Source organism: Mus musculus, chromosome 2 (assembly GCF_000001635.26).
Source record: "Mus musculus strain C57BL/6J chromosome 2, GRCm38.p6 C57BL/6J".
Taxonomy (NCBI): Eukaryota; Metazoa; Chordata; class Mammalia; order Rodentia; family Muridae; genus Mus; species Mus musculus.
In genome coordinates, this window is record NC_000068.7 from 121,045,835 (window position 1) to 121,068,058 (window position 22,224).

Here is a 22,224-nt window from a genome sequence, read left to right on the forward strand (position 1 = left end):
TAGCAACTGAAGGGCCATTGGAGCTCTGAAGGGAAAGTGAAGGGTGAGGGCAAGGAAGGGAATGGGGTTTGCCCATGCTGTGACATCGGCGCAGATACAAAGAGATAGAGAGCTGCTAAGCCTGTCTTCCCTTGACCTCTGTGCCAAATCACACTTCTGTAAGGTAGAATCCCTGGGTAGAGTCCCGACAAGTTGTGTAAACTAGCTATCTCTGGCATCTCCCTTGATGTTGATGACAGAGTTTGGTTAGGCCTTCATTTTAAAATCCATACTGCTGCCATATCTCGGAGTTTATTTTAAATGAAATTTTAAAAAATTTTAGATTTATTTATTTTCACTTTATGTGTATGAAAGTCGGGGTTTTTTTTTTTTTTCTGCATGCATGTATGTGCACCATGTATGCTGGTTGGATTCCCCTGAAAATGGGGTTACAGAGGATTGTGAGCCACCTTGTGGGTTCTGGAAAATTGAACCCAAGTCCTTTGCAAAGGACTGTCACATCCTGTCAACCGCTGAGCCATCTCTCCAGCCTCTGTCTCAGAGTTTATAAGCCAATGTCTACATACACGTTCTTGTAGCCCTTGATGTCTTTAAACCTATTGCTCCTCAGATTAGCTTGGATCTGCCTTTGGCCACTCTTGAAGGGGACGGTCTTCAGAGTGATGCTGGCTTTGTGATGGGGTTTGAGGACGCCAATGCTGCAAAGAGAGAGGAGAATGTCAGAAAACCCCTCTCCTTGTCAGTTCCTGGACTCTGTTTTCCAGCGTCCTGTGTCTGGCCTAGGGGCCTGATAATACGAAAGGGAGGAAACATTGAGAGGGAAGACAGAGTGCTCCCAGCACTTACAGAACTCTCTGCTGCTTTCTAAAGAGACCACTTCCTTCCAAGGTCAGCACACAGTCCTCAACCGGCTCTGAGAGCGGGTTTGAGAAGACCACCTGGACTGTGAGCGGCTGATTCACAAAGGCAGCTCCTAGAACCTAAGCAGAGACCCAGAGATTAGTCATCATCTCGAGTTCACTGAATGCTAATGCACATTGCTGGTTTGTAACGTCAGGATAAACCATCCCAAATATGCCACTTTGGCCTAAGGATTATTTTGAGTTGAAGCAGTAAGAAGAAACAGACACAAGAAATGTTCTCAGGCTCCCATACCTAATGGCATACATTGATAAAGGTGCCTCCCTATCCCTTCCTTCTACCAAGAGGGTCAAAGTTCATCACTGAGACATTGGTCCCTGGACTGGTTGGTGTTTGTCAACTGGATAAAAGTTAGCATTGTCTAGGAAGAGGGGGAACATCAATTGAGGAGTTGCCTTCATCATATTGGCCTGTGGGCACGTCTGTGGTGATGTTTTCTTGGTTGATGTGGGAGGGCTTAGTTCACTGTGAGAGGTACCACCCCTAGGCAGGCATTCCTGATTGTAGAAGAAAGGAAGATGAGCAAGCCATGGGGAGCAAACCAGTAAGCAGTATTCCTTCTGGTGATGATTCTATGTGAGTCCCTTGCCTAAATTCCCTCAATGATCAGTATACCCCCCGCCCCCGGGCTGGCCTTGGTCAGTGTTTTGTTACAGCATCAGAGAAGCACACTAGAAGAGTCTCTTATTATTATTAGAAGAGTCTGGAGAGGGCACTGGGGAGTCTACATGACATTTTTCTTTTTTTTTTTTCTTTTTTTTTTTTTTAAAGATTTATTTATTTATTATATGTAAGTACATTGTAGCTGTCTTCAGACACACCAGAAGAGGGAGTCAGATCTCGTTACGGATGGTTGTGAGCCACCATGTGGTTGCTGGGATTTGAACTCTGGACCTTCGGAAGAGCAGTCGGGTGCTCTAACCCACTGAGCCATCTCACCAGCCCTACATGACATTTTTCACTTAGTCCTTACTGACCGTGGGTTTCTCGAATATTTGCCTTCTCACACTTTGCTGCCCCTAGAAACACAAGGCTTTTCCCACCTCTTCTCGCTTCTCTCAACGTGTATTTGCCCCTTTGCTAAGATACTGTTCAAGCCTGCTCAAGACTGTGAGGTGCGTGCCATTGGGGGGTGGGGGTCATGGCCTCACTTGGTGGGAATCCAGGAGATGGGCTAGACCCTAGACGCGGCACTGCAGAGAAAGAGCCCAAAGCCTTCCCACTCAGGTCACAGAGGCCCTGCCATCTATTCTCCTTGACACAACAAGAAGCAGAGGCTCAGGGGGTTGCCCAACTACACATGATTGGAAAATGGCAAATCAAATCTGACCTGACTTGGAGGTGGATTCTTCTCTCCAGAGAGCTACTACCCTCTGAACTCTTTCTGTGTTTGCCCCTGGAAGGCCAACTCAGGAAGATAGCCATGGCTTGAGCTCACAGACCCACACCAAAGGCCTCTAATAGTACGAGGAGATGAAGACCCCTCAATAGGCTGTCCCCTTCCTGGGGGAACCAGAAGAAGCAAAGAAGGGATGTCCTCTTGAGCAGGCCCAGCTGCCTCCCATCCAGAGCTCAGGGCCCCAGGACCACTTTTGTAAGAGACCACCCTTTGCCTACATTAATCATGATGCCCGGGAAAGTCAAGGTGATGATCTTGTTCACCAGGATTTTCTCAGGACTGTTCTTCTCTTCACCCAGGGCACTGATGCGGATTAGCTTGTCCGTCGACAGATACTGGCTGTACTGTGAGTAGAGGATTTTGCAAGGGTAGCTCTTTTCTAGGGAGTGAAGACAAGGAGGGAGAAGTGAGAACAGAGAGAGAGTTGGTTCCAACGGGGGAGCCTACAGACACCAAGCTTTGCTGAAGTAGAAACTAACTTTTTAAAGAGGAAAATGGCAGTTAATAAAGCAATATAGATTACCCAGTCATTCTGAGGTCCTAGACAAACTCCAAAGCACCAATAAGGGCTACTTTCCTTAGGTGTAGAAAAGCAGGTCAGCAGGAAAAAGGAAGGAGGGAGAAAGAAGTAGGAAAGGAAGAGGGAGGGGCTACAGGAGAATTATGCATGCACCTTCTTCAGGGAACAGTGTGATGAATGCTGTGTCCTGCCAGAATGGAACCAGGGGGCTGCCATCATGCAACAGAGACTGGGCACTCAAGTTGAGTTTGAGATCCTTGAACTGAGGTGACATATTGACAGCCAACAGGACAAAGTTTATGTCTTGGCCCATTTTGGGTGAGTCGAGCAGCTCAAACTTCAGAGAGACCTGGAGGACATCACTGGGTTGAAGGGAAGGTGAATCAGGACTCCTGGCACTGTTGTGCCTTGGTGGCACGGAGCTGAAGGGATTGGAGTTTGCTTGGTGAGGCCCTTGAGACCTTGTAGCCTGTAGCTTCTGCAGAGCCTTTAGGAACACCTCTCTCTCTTGAAGGGAACCTAGAAGGATAGGATAAAGTATTAGTATGGGCCAGGCTGACCCAGGAGGTAAGCCTTGCCTGAACATTCTATCCTCAGCACCTCCATCAACAAAATTACACGATGCAAAGTCAACTTGTAAAAATCATTTTCAGGGGGTGGGGGTTGGAAAGATGGCTTAGAAGTTAAAAACACTTGCTGCTCTAAGCAGAGGACCAGAGTTCAGTTCTCAGCACCACATCAGGGTGATCACAACCACCTGTCACTCAGCTCTAAGGGGTTGGACGCTTTCTTTTTGCCTCTAAGGAAACCCCCACATACACGTGCATACACATATGTATATACATACACATAAATAAAAATAAAATAAATCTTTAAAAAGTCACTTGTATTGCTATGTGCTAATAGTGAATTATCAGAATAGAAATTAAGAAAGCACTCTAATTTTTATTAAGAAAAAAACAATACTTAAGAATGAATTTAATCAAAGAAGTAAAAGACCTCTATGAATGAAAATCATAAAATACTGATGAAAGAAACTGAAGATAATACAAAAGGTATTGCATGTACATGGGCTAGAAGAATCAGTATTGCTAATACCCACACTAAGACCCCAGTCAGAGACAATGGTTTTCAACAAGAATCACTCAGAGGCTGTGGGAGTGACCCTAAACAGCACTAAGAGAACCCTAATGTCCTATGCTCATGTGGCTTTTACATTTAATGACATGAAGAATGTGTGAACATCCTTCAAAGGGACCAAGATGGGCACCATCTACCTTATATCTATCTTATCCCTTAATGGGCCATCTTTCTGTCTGATGGGAAGAATGAAATCCTTCATGATGTCGCTTTATCTGATGAAGGACCATGAGATCAGGCAGCCAGTGTTTCATGGGAACTTCATTAAGAGAATAGCGATGGCCCAGGATAGGGTCAGGGAAGGCTCCCCTACTTGTAAGTTGACCTCCACAGCGTGGGGTGCTATTGAGTTTGGAAGGCAGATGCCCCAGGTGGCATCTCAAGCCTCCAGAGGTGAAGACCCTAAATGTAGCCTATGGGTATTCTAACATGCCCAGCAAAGGCTATGCCTTTCCCCCACCAGTAGCCAATGGATGTGCCCTTGAATACTCACAGCTTCCTTCAACATGAGTTATATCTAGCCCATTCCCCCATGACAAATTGGGTCATAGAATTTGTAAAAACCCTGCCTATCCAGAGCCAGTGGAACCTCAATATCAGAGGCCCCGACATCCTCTCCACTCCTGAAGCTGGGGCCAAGGCCACAAAAATAGCTTCTAGTGTCTATTACAACCCAGGCAACCAACATAATGTCTCCACGTACATGAGCAGCCTCCACCACCATCCCAGCACCCACAGAAGATGAGAAGACCCAGTAGACCTTGTCCACTTCCCGGCCTCTTACTCCCATTATCCTTTTGTGGGCCTCCCGTAGGACTGTACCTAGGATCCAAAGAGGCCATGGAGGGCCCTTAAGGGCTGTCTCTGGGCTCTTGAACTCTGAGAAACACTTCCCAGCTTCCAAGGCTAGCTCAGCCCATGGTGCTGAGTCCTTCCCACAGAGGTCACTCCTGCCAGATCCCAGTTTCTCAGTCTGGTGGATTTGTTCTCCACCTCATGGACTCATCGAACCAGTCATGTGTCTCTCCCAGGGGCCCTGCCAGACCATACCCTCTTCATTCCCCTGCTATGTGGCCCCGGAAGGCCACTATCTCAGTCAGGCTCTGGCCTCAGTCACACTTCCCCTGCTACCCTTGTCCTTTCTTGTTCCTTCCTGGGCCTCCAGCTTTGGGAGTTGTACCCTGAGACTCCAGGGGTTGGTGGTGTCAGAAGCAGAGCCACTGTGGCAGGGAGTGCTGCTAATTTCTGGAAATTAGTTCCCCCTTTCCTCTCCTCTACCATTTACAAAGAGCTTCTCCTGGTGAGCAATAGAATGCATATCTGTCCCATCAGGCCCTATGGTCTGAGCACAAGGGCCCCAACGGTGTGTGTGTGATCTGTAACCTGCCACCTGGCCCACCTCTTATGCTTCAGAGCCCCTAGATGATGATGCATCAAGATTCACTGTGGGGCTGGAGAGATGGCTCAGTGGTTAGGAGCACTGACTGCTCTTCCAGAGGTCCTGAGTTCGATCCCCAACCATCCATAATGGAATCTGATGCCCTCTTCTGGTGTGTCTGAAGACAGCTACAGTGTACTCATATAAAACAAATAAATAAATCATTTTTTAAAAAAAAAGATTCACTGTGGTTTGTTCCTGTACTAAGTTCAAAAAGAGAAGATAGTTATTTAAATAGAATTCCCTATTCATTTGATAAAAATCCAGTTAATATATTCATGTAAAATGAGCCCTGTCTATACTTTGTTTGCAACTGTGAAATACTAAAAATGAAGTAAGTGGCCAAAGATGTCCACGTAACTCAAAGTGATCTATATAGTCAATATATTACCTATCAAAATAAAATGGAAAATTTCACTGAATTACAGAAAAAAAAATTGGCATGAACCATAAGGTACTAGGAATAGGTAAAGCTATCTTGAATAAAGATACGAAGTAGTAGCTATTACACTACCTGGCTTCAAAATACATACAGGGGCTGTAACAACGGCTCAGCAGTTAAGACCCTGATTCTGATCTCCATGGCTGGATATCTTTGCTTGACTTCCTAGATGTTAGTCTAGCAGGTAGCTGTCCCAGGAGTACACTTACACCTGACCAACATGGTCTCTTCTTTGGCCTTGTTGGCTTGGATAAGAACCCTAAGAACCCCTGACAGGATTGTCACCTCAGCATCACCCACTGGCCCTGTGGCCCCACGAGTGTGAACACTGATTGACCCTACGTAAGTGTGAGTGCTGGCTGGTGATCTGGCCTGTCTTCTGAGCACTCAAGCAAATAAAATGAATTAGATGATAGGTTAAATAACAGAAATCAACCAATAGAAGGAAGTTTACTAAGTTGACTGCCATCTTCAGTTGGAGGCTGAATTTTGAGGGAAGCTGAGAGAACTCATGTTTGCTCTGTTGGCAGGATGTCTCTCCAGTAAGTATGAACACATTGGAGGAGGTCACTGGCCTGTAGGACATGAGCTAACAATGGTGGACTGGAGAAGTGAGATCGTGGACCTGGGTCTTTCCCTGTCCATGCCCTCTGACTCCCCGGACAATGGTGGGGATGATACCCTAGAACTTGGGCTCTCAGGAAGGCTGCTTGGCTGTACCTTCTTCATACTTGTAGCTCTCGGTGATGTCATCACGCTCATCACTCTGGATGCTCTTGGTGCTGATAAAATTCCCAACAGTAGCTGTGTCCTGGTGAAGTTTCTGCTCCTTCCCGCCATAGACAAGCCAGGACATGCAGTCAGCATTCACCATAGAAAATGCAAAGCGTGTGTCATAGTTTAGATCAATTTCTCCCTCTTTGATGGCTTTGACAGAAGCAGGGCCACAGCAGTAGAGACCTGAAGGAGAACGAGGAGAAAAGCTTTGGTGGGTAGTATGTGGTGTGCCACGCAGAGGCTGGGGCAGGTCTGTGGGAGCCTCACCATTGCTGGTTTCCTGAGGTGTAGCATCAAGCACCTGCCAGCCTCCGTATCCAGGAGGGAGGTCCTTGCGTGCCATCCAACACTCATTCCACACATGGAAATTCCTAGGAAGAAGCCAGGGGAGTCGGTATTAACACAGAGAAGGCACGGGCTACCCTGCTTGTTTCCTTTCTAGACCAAGGATAAGCAAGCAAACTGGCCACAGAAAGACAGACTCACATTGCTTAAGCATCTATTAGGAGCAGTGACAGACCTTACTTCTGTGAGCCTCTAGATGTCTGTAGAAAAGAGCATTTCTCCTGACTGCATGAACTAAGTAAAGGCTTCCAGTTAACTAAAAACTCCTTTAGGCTCTCTCAAAGGAGGCCTCATGTCCCCTTTCCTCACTCTCTGTCTCACTGTCTCTCTGTCTCTATATGTATATGCCTGTGAGCATGTGTGTGTGTCTCTTTGTGTGTCCCATAGAGGTAGTCCTAGTCTTTGCCATGTCTACAAGTGAGACATCAGGCCTCTGTAGTCAAGCTATCAGAAGAAGGAGGTGATAAAGAGGGACCTCAACCCCAATCCAACAGCTTTGATGATGTGAGGATTCTAAAACCATTATCTGTTGTCTGTTTTGTTCTCAGCCCGGGATAAGAAGCAAGAGAATGGGGAGAGGGGAATAGGCTATGAGCACAGTCCTGTCCTACTTCCTGCTTGTGGTGGTTTTGGCTCAGATCTGTGGTCCAATAAATAGACAGAGAGGTTGGCTCTCACCAGACGGTGTCCTTCTTCATATTCTCCAGAATCCTGCCTGTGTTGTCGTAATACTCATCAATGATCAGGTTCCCATCGGTGTCATGGCCAGAGTCAAAGTTGGTGATCACGCGGGTGGGGATCCCCAGGCACCTCATCACTGCGAAAAGACAGAGAGACCACTGTTGTGGGTTGCCATGGTGCAGTTTGTATGCTAATGTTAATTCTGCTTCCTTAAGAGGGGCTTCCCTGACAAGGAGAGGATCATGTATTCAAGTGATTTCACATGAACCTCCAGCCCCACCTTTCCCTTCCACCACCCAATCACAAGCTCTAAGGAAAGGTAGGGGATGATGGAGGAAAAAGGATGGAGAAAGAGGAGGTGTAAGAAAGATGGAACAGAACCACATGACCTGGAGAAGCTGCAAGTAGCGAGGGTTTCATAGCTGGGGAATAGATTAGTGTAGTGGTAGATCTGCCCAATCTAGGCATATAGCTTGTAAATATAATAATTGGGTTGTGTGTGTGTGTGTGTGTGTGTGTGTGTATGTGTGTGTGTGTTTTCATGGGCTTATTGGTGTTGGAGAATTACTGCAATAGATCACCAGTGTTCTGTCAATCCTGAAACCATGCAGTGGGCTTCCTGCATCTAGTGAAAGCATCCTTTTGGTATCTGCAGGACCATACAGGAAGTGTTTGAGCTGATGGCAATTCCATATCTCTTCCTATTTCCTAAGCTCAAGGGATAACTATGGTAAAGGTTAGATTACTGGCTGATCTGACAAGCTCTACGGGAGCCAAGAGAAGTCTCTGGCAAGTTGTCATATCTGCTGTTTATGCCAGCAGGGTGGGGCAGGCACATCTCTCTGTTGGCAAGACTCAGAGACCTGACTTAGCCTCACTAATGTCCTGTCCTCAAGTCTCCGATTTTCAAACAAACAGCTGGGATTCTGCTTCTTCTTGTCATTAGAATTATTGCTGAGACCAAAGGATTGTCAGGCAAGGGTTCCCGTGGAGGTCCCTTCTATTCTTGGCAGTATTATGTCAGAAACCTCTCCAGAAAAGCATCTCAGATCAAGCAGGAAAAAAAGGATGTCTATGTGATACAGGCTTGGAAAACTGAGTGTACCTGGTATAAAACATCCCTGGAAAGAGGTAGACAGTTGTCCTTATTCCAGAGGGGTGCCTGTTTCCTCGGCTAGCTAACTTCTTTCACTGCTTTCTGCTGCAACTCCATTCTGTGCTTCTTCAATGAGCCCTTGTCCCTGCTCAGCACTAATTACTCTAAGGATGCCTGTCCCCTGATGCCCGGCAGTGTTGACCTGCCCAGCTCAGGACTAACAATACTTGCTTGTACCCAGCAGTGAGGCTACATGCTGCCTGGTTCACCTTCACTATCTTCTAGAGAACTCTGAGTAGTATCTGCTATAATTATTTCCATCCTGGTGACAGAGGCTAAGAACCATGAGCTATCTGGAGCTGAGTCACACAACTAGCAAGACACAGGGCTCTTATTTAAGACGTGGTTTCATCTCTAAGCCCACCCATCAGCAGCATACTCATGGTTCAAGCATCCTACATACATGGTTCAAGGGTCCTACACATCCCACATATCTTCTTAGGTTATTTTACATTTGCTGTATTTCTATATTATGTTTTTAGTCCAGCTTATTGTTTGAAACTTAGCGGGCTTCCAGTATTTTTTCTATGGTAAGTAAAGGTGATGGATATCTTTGCATATCAATTCATTCTTATTCCTTGAGACAGATTCCAAGAGGCAAAATGACTAAGCAAAAAACAGGTATTTGTAAAGTGTGGATATTTCATTTTTAAATAGATTTTAGTTTAGGCCTTTTTTTTTCCTTTTAGAGAATGTCTTATTACATACCTAGGCTGGCCTTGAGTTTACAGCTAGCTATATTCCACTAAGCCCAACACAGCCTTCCTCATTATTTGTGTGTGTGTGTGTGTGTGTGTGTGTGTGGGGTGCTGGCAACCAAATTCCGGGTCTTGCATATGGTAGGCAACTACTTTACCCCTGAGTTCAGGCTGCTTCTTCTGTTCTCAATCCTGAGACAGTGTCATGTTAAGTTACTCAAGCTGACCTCAAACTCCCTCTGTAGCCCTGGCAAGCCTTGAATCTGTGGCCATCCTGCTCCAGCCTCTGAAGAGCCGAGATGACAGATCTGAGCCAGCAATCTTGGCTAGACTCCTTGTTAGTAGTGATATAGGTCTCTCTAGGTTAGGAGAGAGGGTCACACCTGGATGTGACTTGGTTTGGGGAGGAGAGAAACCCAAAAGGAAATATTGAATTCTCCCTTGAGTGGCAGATCTGAACATAGCCAAAAATAAATAAATAAAACTAAAACAAACAAACAAACTAGGGCAAACAGTGGGCAGTCCTGATAGGTGGGTAGAAGGTTAGGGTTACACAGGACACCCTCAGAGAAAAGGTGGTGGAAGAATTGATGCCAATGAAGAAACTCAAGATTGAAGTATGACAAGACTAGAGCACTGTGTGGGCACATATATGCTAAAAGTGTGGTCAGGAAGGCAGATGCCATTCAAGGCAGCAAGAGAGCGCACCAAGGCAGGGCAGCCGGCAGAGAGCAGAAAGCAGTCTCCTCCCTTTTCTGTTCTGACTGATAAATCGAGCCATGGCTACTCAGTGTCTGTGCTGACATCAACTCTCGGTAGCTGTGGCCTGATAGACCTGTTCCTACCCTAACACATGGTTGGTAATGATTTGTTTAGGAGTCTGCCTTCCTAAGGGTAAAGATTATATTACTCATCGTTACCATTGCGAAGCCAGCAACAATACAGGGCAAAGCCTATTGTGCAAGTACTTACTGTATGGATGGATTGGTGGGTGGGTGGATGGATGAGTGGATGGATGGGTGGATGGATGGGTGGATGGCTGGATGGATGGGTGGATGGGTGGGTAGGTGGGTGGATAGGTGGGTGGGTGACTGAATGGATGGATGGATGAGTGGATGTGTGGGTAGGTGGGTGGGTGAGTGAATGGATGGATGAATGGATGATGCCTAATGATTTCTGATGTGAACACACACTGCCATAATGGCTATACCCGGGCACAGTGAAGGGTCTACACTGATACATTCTTGCTTGAACTTATCATGGCCTTTGAAAGGACAGGACTCAAGAAGGGGAGGTGGGCTATTACAGTGAGACAGAATGAAGCCACAGAGGGGCAATAATAATTTTTCCTCTTCTTCCTCCTTTTCCTCTGACTGAGTAAAATACCACATGTTTGTAGAGGCTTACCACACATTCTGTTATCAATTTAGAAAGTGATTCACACTTTCATATTGGATATTTTATTGCTTATAGAATTTAGTTTAGACTCTTTAGGGTTGCCTTAAATTTACAGGTATGTGTCACCAAGTCCAATCTTTACTCTTTGTGGTGCTGGAGACAAACCCAGGACTGTCCTCCTCCTCTTCCTCTTCCTCTTCCTCTTCCTCTTCCTCCTCCTCTTCCTCCTCCTCTTCCTGTTGTCATGCTGGGATTGAGCTCAGGGCTTCATGCACATTAGATAAGTGCCCTGTCACAGAGCTGCGGCCCTGGGCCTTCATTTATGGGTCCAAGTTATGTCCTGTCCTTCTTCTCTTTGCTATGTGACAAGCTTAAGGTATGTGACAAGCTTGAGGCATGTGACAAGCTTGAGGCATGTGACAAGCTTCAGGTATGCCATCCTTAAAGCTGAGGAAAACATAGGATCCTAGAGAGGATTGCGTGAGGAAATGCTTAGTCTGTGCTTGCCCTCATGGCTAATGCCTACAGGAATGATGATGTCCTTGGTTAGACAGCCGTATCGGGAAGGCACTGAAGGGGTCTGCGACAACATGAACTAACCAGTACCCCCAGAGCTCATATCTCTAGCTGCATATGTAGCAGAAGATGGCCTAGTTGGCTATCACTAGGAAGAGAGGCCCCTTGGTATTGCAAACTTTATATGCCCCAATACAGGGGAATGCCAGGGCCAAGAAGCAGGAGTGGGTGGGTAGGGGAGCAGGGTGGAAGGAGGGTATAGGGAACTTTCGGGATAGCATTTGAAATGTATATAAAGAAAATATCTAATAAAAAAGTGAGGTCTCCAAAGAGGCACGAGATTTAAATCAGGAATCCTGGGCAAGGACTTTTCTTCCTGTGGAACTAGGGATCAAATCCAGGGTTTTACCCGTGCTGGGAAGTGTTCTACCACTAAGCTACAGCCCCACCTCCTTTTTTTTTTTGGTTGGGGTAGAGAAGTTGGTTTTGAAGAAGAATCTCACTCTATATCCCAGGCTGACCTTACTTCTCTAGCTATCCTCCTGCCCTCAGCCTCCTGAGTGCTGGGATTATAGATGTGAGCCACCATGTTGGCAAGAAGAGTTGCTAATATAGAATATGAAGCACAAGACGACATAGCTGAAGCTTAGAGAGGTGAAATCACAAGGAGAGAAGCATCAGGGCAGGACTTGGGCTCGTGTTTTCTTAATCCCTTCCTTGCTCTAACTACAAGCTCCACCCTTGCCATGTCTCTGGGCACCCCAGCCACCTGTGATCTCAGTATGCCTTTCTCTTTGAAGTTTCTCTGACTGCTCTGGGTCATGTTAGCCTCCTACATTCACTGTCAACAGAATTCCAATCGCCTACACATTTTAGCAACAGATTAAGCTCTCTGTAATTTACCAACTCTATCTTATCTCCTTGACCAGATTACAAATAACCTCAAATCGAGGCTTCCATCTGATTCTTCGCTTGTGTTTCTTCATTCCTAGCACAGTGCTGTGAACAAAACCCATTCTCATTCGCTGTCTGTTAAATTAATTGCCTTCAGCTGGTGAACAAGGTTGCTTACAGACTCTCAGTTCTGGCGACTCAGGATCTGATGTGACATTCCGGAGACTCTTTCAGTGACAAAGTTGTGGGACCTGAATCTCTTATGAAAGGGAGACCACATGGACATTTATTTATGTGTGCACACACACACATGTCTGTATGCTCAGCAATGGTAATTGGGCAAAAGTGGATAGGGTTTCAGTTAGGAAGGGGCTTCAGAACTCCCGAAGTGTATTCCAGCACACTTCTGAGAGCATCACTTAAAACTTCTCTGCAGCGGTGAAGTGATTACACTTACATGTGATGACCTCTGTCACCTTTTGTCACCTTTTCTTTTCTGTCTGCATGCGCTTACTTTTCCAAAGGTAAAAATATTGCTCCCAACCCCTCCCTCACATAGTCATCTGTCTTTTATAACCACAGTGATTGTACTGCTTTGGCCTTGCAGATAACACTGTCACGAGGTCTTCATCTAACTAGTCTCCTTCTCTGACAATGGGAATGGAAGGAATTCATACGTTTGTCCCACTGCTTTCTTTATTACCATGGAGTCCGTTACCTAACTGCCTTCTAAATATTGAGCGTAAGCGATCCTCCCATGTTTACCTCTTTAGTAACTGAAACTGTAGCATGCTCAGCTCTTCATGGCATCAATTAAATGTAAAGGCATGTAATCCAGTTGTTGTTACTACTTCAGCCTTCTATCCTTGCATTAGGGCCACACCCTACCAGATGACTATTTTTATTTTCTTGTTTACTTGTGTGTGTGTGTTATGTGCCTATATGCATGTAGGTCTGAGTGTACATATGCATGCCTGGACACATGGGTAGAGTCTAGAAAGAGTGTTGGGTGTCCTCCATCACCCTCTGCTTATTTTTTCAAGGCAGGGTCTCTTCCTGAGCCTGGGGATCACATTTCTCAGCCAGGCCAGAAGCTAGCAAGCCCCTGTGACCCTCCTTTCTCAATTTTTGCTCAGATCATGGGTTATAGGCATGTATGGGACACATCCGACTTCTAATGTGGGCACTGGGAGCCACGCTCTGACCTTTGGGGCTACACAGTAGGTACTGTTAACTGCTGCACCATTTCTCCAACTTTCCAAATTATTTTTTTCAAATTTAATAATTTAATTTAAAAAGAATTTAATTTAAATTTTTATGTGTTTTATTGTTTAACTGCATGTATGTATGTGCATAGATGTACCACATCTGTGTCTGGTCCCTAAGGAGGCCAGAAGAATACTTTGGATTCCTTGGAATTGGAGTTAAAGATGATTATGATTTAACACATGGGACTGAGAATCAAACTCTGTAAGAGCATCAAATGCTCTTAAGCCCTGAGCTATCTCTCCAGCCCCCAAATTATTTTTTGATAGGAAGAAGATGGACTATTTCAAACTAAATCATGGCCATTGAGCTCCTTCTGAGATTCAGCAAATACAGGTGAACACTATTTATGGGGAAAGCAAGCATGAACCTAAGGGCATCACCTTCTAAGAGGCTGAAAACAAAGTGTGGGACCCCACATAACATGGATTGTTAGACAGAATGGCAGCCCATGTAAAAGAATAGAGTTGAGCAATAAAAGAGACACCTTCATGGTGAGCACACTCATGTCTGTTCCCTCTGTCCACACAGAAGTCAGTCATCTAGATCAGTACAGACAGACAGAAACTCCGGCTCCTGTGCATGGGGAAAATCAGAAGTCTGCTTGAGAAGTAGCTGCCTCTTCTTGACACAGCTGTAGCTCAGGTAGAGCTTAGCATGCATATAGCTCTAGATTTGATGACAAGTACCAGAAAAGGAACAGCCCTGAGACCAAGATGTTTAATTTGATACTTAATTTCTGATGACAAAGCAAAGTACAAAGTCACAAGATGACCAACAGTACAGTGAAGCCCTCAGGTGAATACAAAAGTTGGGTATTACAGGAGAATGTCTTAGGGCTTTCAACATATTCAGGAACAAATCTATTCTAGATTAAATAAGACAGAAAAGACACAATAACCAGGCCTAATGTGTAGTTCTATATCATATGCTGGCTTGTGCAAACAAATTGTACAGAAAAAGTTGTACTCCTTCTCCTGCCACCTTGTACATACAAAAGGCAAACCACTATGGCCATGTATCAAGGTCAGCACCAGAACTGGTAAACAGTACTGTTCAGTGACACGGTCCCTTAGTGAATGGCATGGCAACGGTGTTCTATCTTTTTGGTCTTCCTTCCCTGAAGACAATCATTTAACTCAATCATGAGAAAACATCAGACATTCCAACAGGCAAATCCTCCAAGCAGCTTCCAGGCTGTAAGGCAGGGAGGATGGACCAAAGTAGCCCCCAGGCGTTCGAGGGATGAGCTCACAGTTCTGGGAAGCAAAGGTGAGGTGCCTAGAGCTTGTGGGGTAGCATAGGACAGAAGAGGGACAGATCTGAAGGGAGTTCTCCCAAGCTTTGCAGTGGAGCCCCTTCAGTGTGGGAACAAAGTTCCAGAAGCCCAGGTGAAGTGACAGAATGGAGGCCTCATGCTACATGCATCCTTTAGGGTCATGAAGAGTCATGACCTACTAGCACAAACTAGAATAGACATAAAGACTGTTTCTAAAACCATCAAAACAAAACTAAAAGGAAGTCTCCAAAGACTCAAATTGATATGCAAAATCCTTATGGTCTATCACAGCAAAAGCCTTTAATGGATTAAAAAAAAATTCAGTTCAACAATTGTCAGAAGCTATCTAGGAAAGTCTATAGCAAGCGAGTGAGTTTTCTGGAGATGGCTCACCATTTACATGGCTGCCATGGGTGTGCTCTGAGATGCAGGGTCCTCACAGGCTTTTTCCCAGGATGGCTGCTTGCTGCTGATATGCATTTCCTGTCACTATTACATAGCCTAATGATTCCTGGGCATAGTCCACGCTACTGGGCATGTTTCCTGAAGAATCAATATGAAGATGTTCTTTCATGTAGTAGTGTTGTGTGGATGAATTGATGATTTTTGTAATTCCTGGTAATGATTTTTATAGAATTCCTAAATTGATACAAGTAATCTCAAGCCTACTATAGAATGAAAGCTGCAAATAGAGCTCTGTAAGCCTTCGTGTGTTATGGGCTAATTGCACTAGGAAAAGAAAGCAGGCTTGGAACAAATTTATGATGGAGGAAAACATTCCTTCTAGGATAGGAATGTTACTATCTGGTAATCAAAGGTCATAAACTGGGAGTGGGCAATTTATCATAGGTTCAAAGACAGAAGATAAACGATGGACTAGTTTATCTATACAAGGCTTCAAAATAATGAGACACAAGGCAGATGATTTGTCTCTTGACAAAACTGTGCTAACTTATGACACAAGAATTATTGTTTTAAACTTATAATGAACTTATGGAGCTAAATGGTGGGCCATCTGCAGATAATGAATGTTTAGTCAGATACTAGTCTAATTTTTAAAGACATGTAAACAATTCTGCTTGTTAAGCCTTAGTAATGCATGACATGAATTACTGCCTTAAACTTACTATGAACTTAAGGAATATAAAACTGCTTTTAAAACCATGTGATCAACTGTCCTGAGAAGGTATAACAACTAAGAACTGTAATAAAGAGTGGTGGAGCCCCTTTCTTTCAGATTCATCCAGCATGTGTATTGTCTGTGTGCCTGATTTTCTTTGTTTCTTTTCTTTTCCTTTCTTTTTCTCTCTGGCTCATAAAGATTTAATGAACTCTGAGTTTCTTGCCCAGCCAGCAAGGGGTTCTTGAGTCAAAGAGAAAAAAAAAAAAACCCAAGTAACTAACTCCCCACCCACCCCCATCCCCAATCAGCAGGAGTTAATTGCCAGAGGCCAACATCTTTTGGTCCCAAAAAGCAAGAAAGAGTTAAATTGCCAGAAGCTATCAGCTTTGACCCTGATCTCTGACACCACCCTCCCTGCTTCCCCCCAGGCACCCTAATGCCAAGCAGGACCTTGGCAAACAACATAATTCAATGACCAGTGTCTGTTCAAAATTACAAAGCAAATAGAAAGATACAGCCTATAACTAGGAAGAGAATGGATCAATAGAGAGAAATCCAGAAACAATAGATGATGGGATTAGCAGCCAAAGGTCTAAAAAAGTAATTTAAAAAGTATGCATATGCTTACGAGAAGACAGAGAAATCATGGACACAATGAAGGGAACCAGAAGTTAGAGGAAAAGGTCATTTCTAAAGATAAAAAATACATGTGACACAAAACCCACATTGAATAAAAATTGTTCATGGATGGGGTCTGGAGACACAGCTCAGTGGTGAAGAACACCTGCTGCTCTTGAAGAGGATCTAGGTTCAGTTTTCAGCACCCACATGGAGGCTTTTCACCATCATAGTTCAGTTTTAAGGAATCTGACACCCTTTTTTGACTTCTGCAGGAACAAGGCATGCCCATGGTACACAAACATACCTACAGGCAAAACACTCATACACATAAAATAAAATAAAATAAAATCTAAAAAAAAATTAAGAAATAATTTCATATTGATAATAATACACTTTTGTATCTCACTTTAGTGAGAACACTTTCCACTACAGTGGTACATATCAAACATATTTAAATGTTTTGTGGGTAGGAACTCAGCGAGAGTTATTGGATAAAAGGAAAAAGGTTTTAAAAAGAGAGGCTGGAAGCAGACCAACCAACTATGACAATACTGTTAAGTAGGGAATGTGACCAATTGCAACCCTAAATACTTAAGAAACAGAGAAAGAAAACAAGGTGGGGGAAGAGTAATAGGGAGGATATGGAATTGAACTTTGGGAGATGGATGGTGAGATCTTTAAACAAGACCCAGCCAAATAACTGGAGCCCAAGATGCAAAGAATAGAACAGTATCCCAGTTATGACAGCTAGTGCTTGTGTAAAGCTATATGCCACACAGCTTTCCAAATCAGTGTCATGTGTTAACTAACAATGCTATGAAGGCACATTCCATACAATTTCTGTGTTCATAAATCAATGGAAAATAACAGTAGGTAAGTGTTCCAGCCAGGGTATTGTGCAAGTCCAGTCTACGATCAAAGAGAGGTCGGGAAGAAATGAAGCACTAAGCCCGTGGATAAGGTTCCTTCTTGGAGATTCAGAATTCCATAAAAAGAATGAGAACAGGGGTTGTTTTGAAATTGGCTCCTGGCATGAACTTTCATGAATAAGTGCTGTTTAGATGAATTAATGATTTTATAAAATTACTGATTTGATTCAAATAATTTTAGGAAGAAAGTTTTAAGAGATGGTTTCAGTTGTTTTGCCAGAAAGATATAATAAAGTTAGGAAAAAGAACAGAAAAGATTGGCTTTGGTTTAAATGTCACAAGGCTTCACTATATTAACACAAGAAAAAGAACAGGATTTTAGTGCATGCTCATATAAAAATAGAAAAGATTATGTGCTCATTTTACCTTCTTACTTAAAAAAAAAACCTTGAAAATTTCTAGAGCTTAGAATCATTTTTTTTTCTATAAGGAATTGAAGTTTTTTAGCTTTTTTACTGTATGGATGCTCCTTTAACTACAACATTTATTTAATACCACAAGAAAATTTAAATTGTGAGGACCTTTCCAGGGCTTAGGGCAACTGTGGCAAGTAAAATAAATAAACAAATAAGGAAAGAAAAAAAAGAATAGAATGTCCCAACTACTCATAGATTAGTAAGTATAGGCTGCATAATAAGGAATGCAGTGAGGTTTTATAAATTGCACTAAGGAGAGAATGAGGCTTGGGACAAATCTGTGATCAAGGAAAAACATTCATTCTAGATCAGATCCAAGGATGAAGCCACAAGTGTGTACTATGATAAAGCAAGGCCACGTGAAACTGTGGCTTTTAACTTATACTGAACTTATAGAATAAAACACTGCTTTGAACTGTCAACCTTCTGTAACTCCCCTTTTGTGTAACATTTTATCTATGAGATAATTTTCTAAGAACTTTTGTCTAAGAAGGTCTAAGAAGGCCAGAGAGAAGGAAGAAAGTATGGCATCTGAGGCTCTGCCCCATTCACCCACCAAATGTATGTGTGTGGCTTGGGGAGCTCTGCCCCACCCACCAAATGTATATATGTCTGTTTGTCTATACATATGTGTGTAGGTGTATGTGTATGTATTTAGGTATGTGTGCACACTTGTGGAGTTGATGACACAGGTGGTCAGGCCCACTCAGTGTGTGTGCGTGCATGTGTGTGTGCGCTCATATGCCTGTGTAAAAAATTTTAATTCTTTTCCTTTCTTTTCTCTCTGGTTCACAAAGAGTTACTGAGTCCAAGCCTCTTGCCTGGCCAGTGAGAGCTCCTTGAGTGAAAGAGAAAGGAAACCAGCACTTATTAAAGCACAAATAGTAAGAAGGTTACAGAGGAAGAAACCATAGCTTATTAAAGCATAAATAATAATATTGTGAGGCCAGGGATTGTCAGTCTTTAGCCTCCATCGATGCTGCATCCGCCCAATGCCATTTCCTTAAAGGCACAGGCAGGCCCCAGCATGAAATGATGATGAGGTACTGTGTGGAGACCACTACACAGTTAAGTTAGAATGTGTCTTAAACAGTGTGGAGCTGGGAGCGGTTCAAACACTGAAAATAGAACACGCTACTGCAAGTATTTTCAAGGTAGAATCCAGTCAATGAAAACCACACAAGTGTAGTTGCTATGGTTGGAGAGTCCTCAGCCCACATCTCTCACATTGGTTCCTGCCTGGTGTTCTCACTGTGGCATCTGAGGCTGAGAGCTTCATTTTATATAGGAAAGGATAAACCCCTCAGACCAGTTGCCTCTTAGTGTCTTTATGCCCGGGACCACTGCTTCCCCACTACCCCAAGCTCATATTGGTATGGAATAAAGCAGGCAAGCCTATTTCCAGGATGCCTGGATTTTCCTCAAGCAACTTTCTTCTTTTTTTTTTTTTAATTCATATAATCATCTACATAATCTTTATTTATATTATCACCTCCATTTGTGATTTATCTTTTTTTTCCATTTTTTATTAGGTATTTAGCTCATTTACATTTCCAATGCTATACCAAAAGTCCCCCATACCCACCCACCCCTACTCCCCTACCCACCCACTCCCCCTTTTTGGCCCTGGTGTTCCCCTGTACTGGGGCATATAAAGTTTGCGTGTCCAATGGGCCTCTCTTTCCAGTGATGGCCTACTAGGCCATCTTTTGATACATATGCAGCTAGAGTCAAGAGCTCCAGGGTACTGGTTAGTTCATAATGTTGTTCCACCTATAGGGTTGCAGATCCCTTTAGCTCCTTGGGTACTTTCTCTAGCTCCTCCATTGGGAGCCCTGTGATCCATCCATTAGCTGACTGTGAGCATCCACTTCTGTGTTTGCTAGGCCCCGGCATAGTCTCACAAGAGACAGCTACATCTGGGTCCTTTTGATAAAATCTTGCTAGTGTATGCAATGGTGTCAGCGTTTGGATGCTGATTATGGGGTGGATCCCTGGATATGGCAGTCTCTACATGGTCCATCCTTTCATCTCAGCTCCAAACTTTGTCTCTGTAACTCCTTCCATGGGTGTTTTATTCCCAATTCTAAGGAGGGGCATAGTGTCCACACTTCAGTCTTCATTCTTCTTGAGTTTTATGTGTTTAGCAAATTGTATCTTATATCTTGGGTATCCTAGGTTTTGGGCTAATATCCACTTATCAGTGAGTACATATTGTGTGAGTTCCTTTGTGAATGTGTTACCTCACTCAGGATGATGCCCTCCAGGTCCATTCATTTGGCTAGGAATTTCATAAATTCATTCTTTTTAATATCAAGCAACTTTCTTAACTCATATCCTACAGTTTACCTTTGTCAAATGTACAATTCATTGGTTTGTGCTATTTGGATGAATTGTGCAACAATTCAAACTATTTAATGCTAGGACATTTTCATTATCACTTCAAAAATAGAGCCTGCTGAAGCTAGGCATAGTGGCATGGATGTAAGACCAGCACTTGGGAGGCTGAGGAAGGAGGAAGAGGATGAGTGTGAGGAATCCCTGAGCTACAGAGTGAGTCCCAAAAGCAACAATAACAGCATAAAACAAAATATGTCTACTCACGAGCAGACATTCCTGGTTACTCTGTGGTCCTCCATCCTAAGCAGCCATGGATGAATGTTCTTTGTCTACATCTGCCTGTTCAAGGTATGTCCTGTGTATGCAACCATAGAGCTATCTGACTTCTGGGGGGCATTTTCAGACAGCAGAACTCCACTGTCTCTGGTCCCTCTGGTCCCCTACTATAGTGCAAGGCATCTAGGCTACTTCTCAGACCCCACTCAAGGTCTCCAGTTTTTTTCTAGAATTGAAGCCATAAAGGAAAGAGCCCAGTGCTCTAGAGCTCCCTGGAAACTGGCCCTGAGCACAGAGGGAGGGTCAGGAATTTCTCTCTAATTACCAAGCAACCACCTACAAATGGATGCCAAAGGAAACTTGCAGGAAAAAAAAAAACCAAACCCATCAATACCTTTGTTAAATACAAAGCCTCCTTTTGTGATTTTTCTACAGGCAATTAAAGTCATTATCTTTGATAGGCAAAAAGACAACAGTGGGGGGGGGCTGTAGAGGGGAGAGGACACTCTTTTGGGTTGTACTGTCCATTAAGTTAGGGCTACAAGCATGCAAAACTAAGATTCTGTCAGGGAGCTACACTCCCAGCTTAAGATTGTACTTTTTAAAAGACCTAACATGATAGAATACACCTTTAATCCCAGCACCTGAGAGGCAGAGACAAGCATGTCTCCTTGAGTTCGAGGCCAGCCTGGTGTACATAGGAAGCCTGTTCCAGGACAGCCTGAGTTACACAGAGACACCCTGTCTCAAGCAAAACAAAAGAATGTATGTCTGACAATTTAAAAGTCACGTGGTCTCAGTAAGCTTCATCTTCGAGACAGCTGAGATGCTATCTATGTCACAGGATCAGAAACAATGAAAGGTGTCCCACGTGAGTAGGAAGCACAGCAGGTGCTAGGCAAATGGCAGCTGCTGGGCAGTGCAGCCTGTGAGTTAGACCGTGGCCTACATTGAAAGCAGACTGGAAGGGGAGATGAGTTTTTTCCACTCCATCTGTCTGGTGCATGGAGAGGATGAAAGAACCATAAAATCATCTAGGGAATCAACCAAGACACCCTTAGCTAATACTGAACACTCACTCTAGCAAGACATTGTTCCTGTGTCAACTCACACAAGTCCTTTCAATAATGCTTGGCAGATAAAGAAAGTGTCACTTTTGGGCAAATGGACAGAGTTGAAAATAAAGTAGCCCCAGAAAGACAAATATTGTATGGTTTCTCTTAGCTTTCTCTTCTTACACATAGAAATTAATACAGATGCCTGAATGTGCATGCACACACACAACACACAACACACAACACACACACACACACACACACACACACACACACACACACACACACACAAACACACACACAACAGGAAAACAGAAGGTTGACCATTGCAGAAGAGGAAAGTGGTGGCAGGAAAACCAGGAGAGGTGAGGAGAGCGAAAATGGTTAAGGACAGACCATATATTGTGCATCAAATATATACAAATACAATTTAAAATGAATAAATAAACAGCAGCAGTCAGTGGAAAGTCGAGATGCAATGGATGAAGCATTCTGGGCCTCTCACATGATAATTTGTATAACTAATTTCTAAAATAACATGAAACCCCTTCTATGGAGAACAAGCCTAAAGCTTCATTTCCTCACCAAATATCT

General features: G+C 43.8%; 1 protein-coding gene and 1 pseudogene across 2 annotated transcripts in view; one reads left to right on the top strand and one right to left on the bottom strand.

Annotated features, from left to right (window-relative positions):
* Nucleotides 1-276: 276 nt before the first annotated feature.
* Nucleotides 277-22,224, bottom strand: part of Tgm5 (transglutaminase 5) — a 39,731-nt gene continuing 17,783 nt past the window's right edge. For both annotated transcript variants that reach the window (NM_028799.3, NM_001362724.1), the window contains exons 7-13: nt 7,661-7,799; nt 6,905-7,008; nt 6,581-6,820; nt 2,994-3,359; nt 2,539-2,699; nt 847-980; nt 277-698 (exon numbers count right to left, since the gene is read on the bottom strand). In NM_028799.3, coding sequence (NP_083075.1) covers nt 545-698; nt 847-980; nt 2,539-2,699; nt 2,994-3,359; nt 6,581-6,820; nt 6,905-7,008; nt 7,661-7,799 — 1,298 coding nt within the window. In that variant the 3' untranslated portion in view covers nt 277-544. The remainder of the gene's footprint in view (nt 699-846; nt 981-2,538; nt 2,700-2,993; nt 3,360-6,580; nt 6,821-6,904; nt 7,009-7,660; nt 7,800-22,224) is intronic.
* On the top strand, nt 3,965-4,918 carry Gm14213 (predicted gene 14213; annotated as a pseudogene).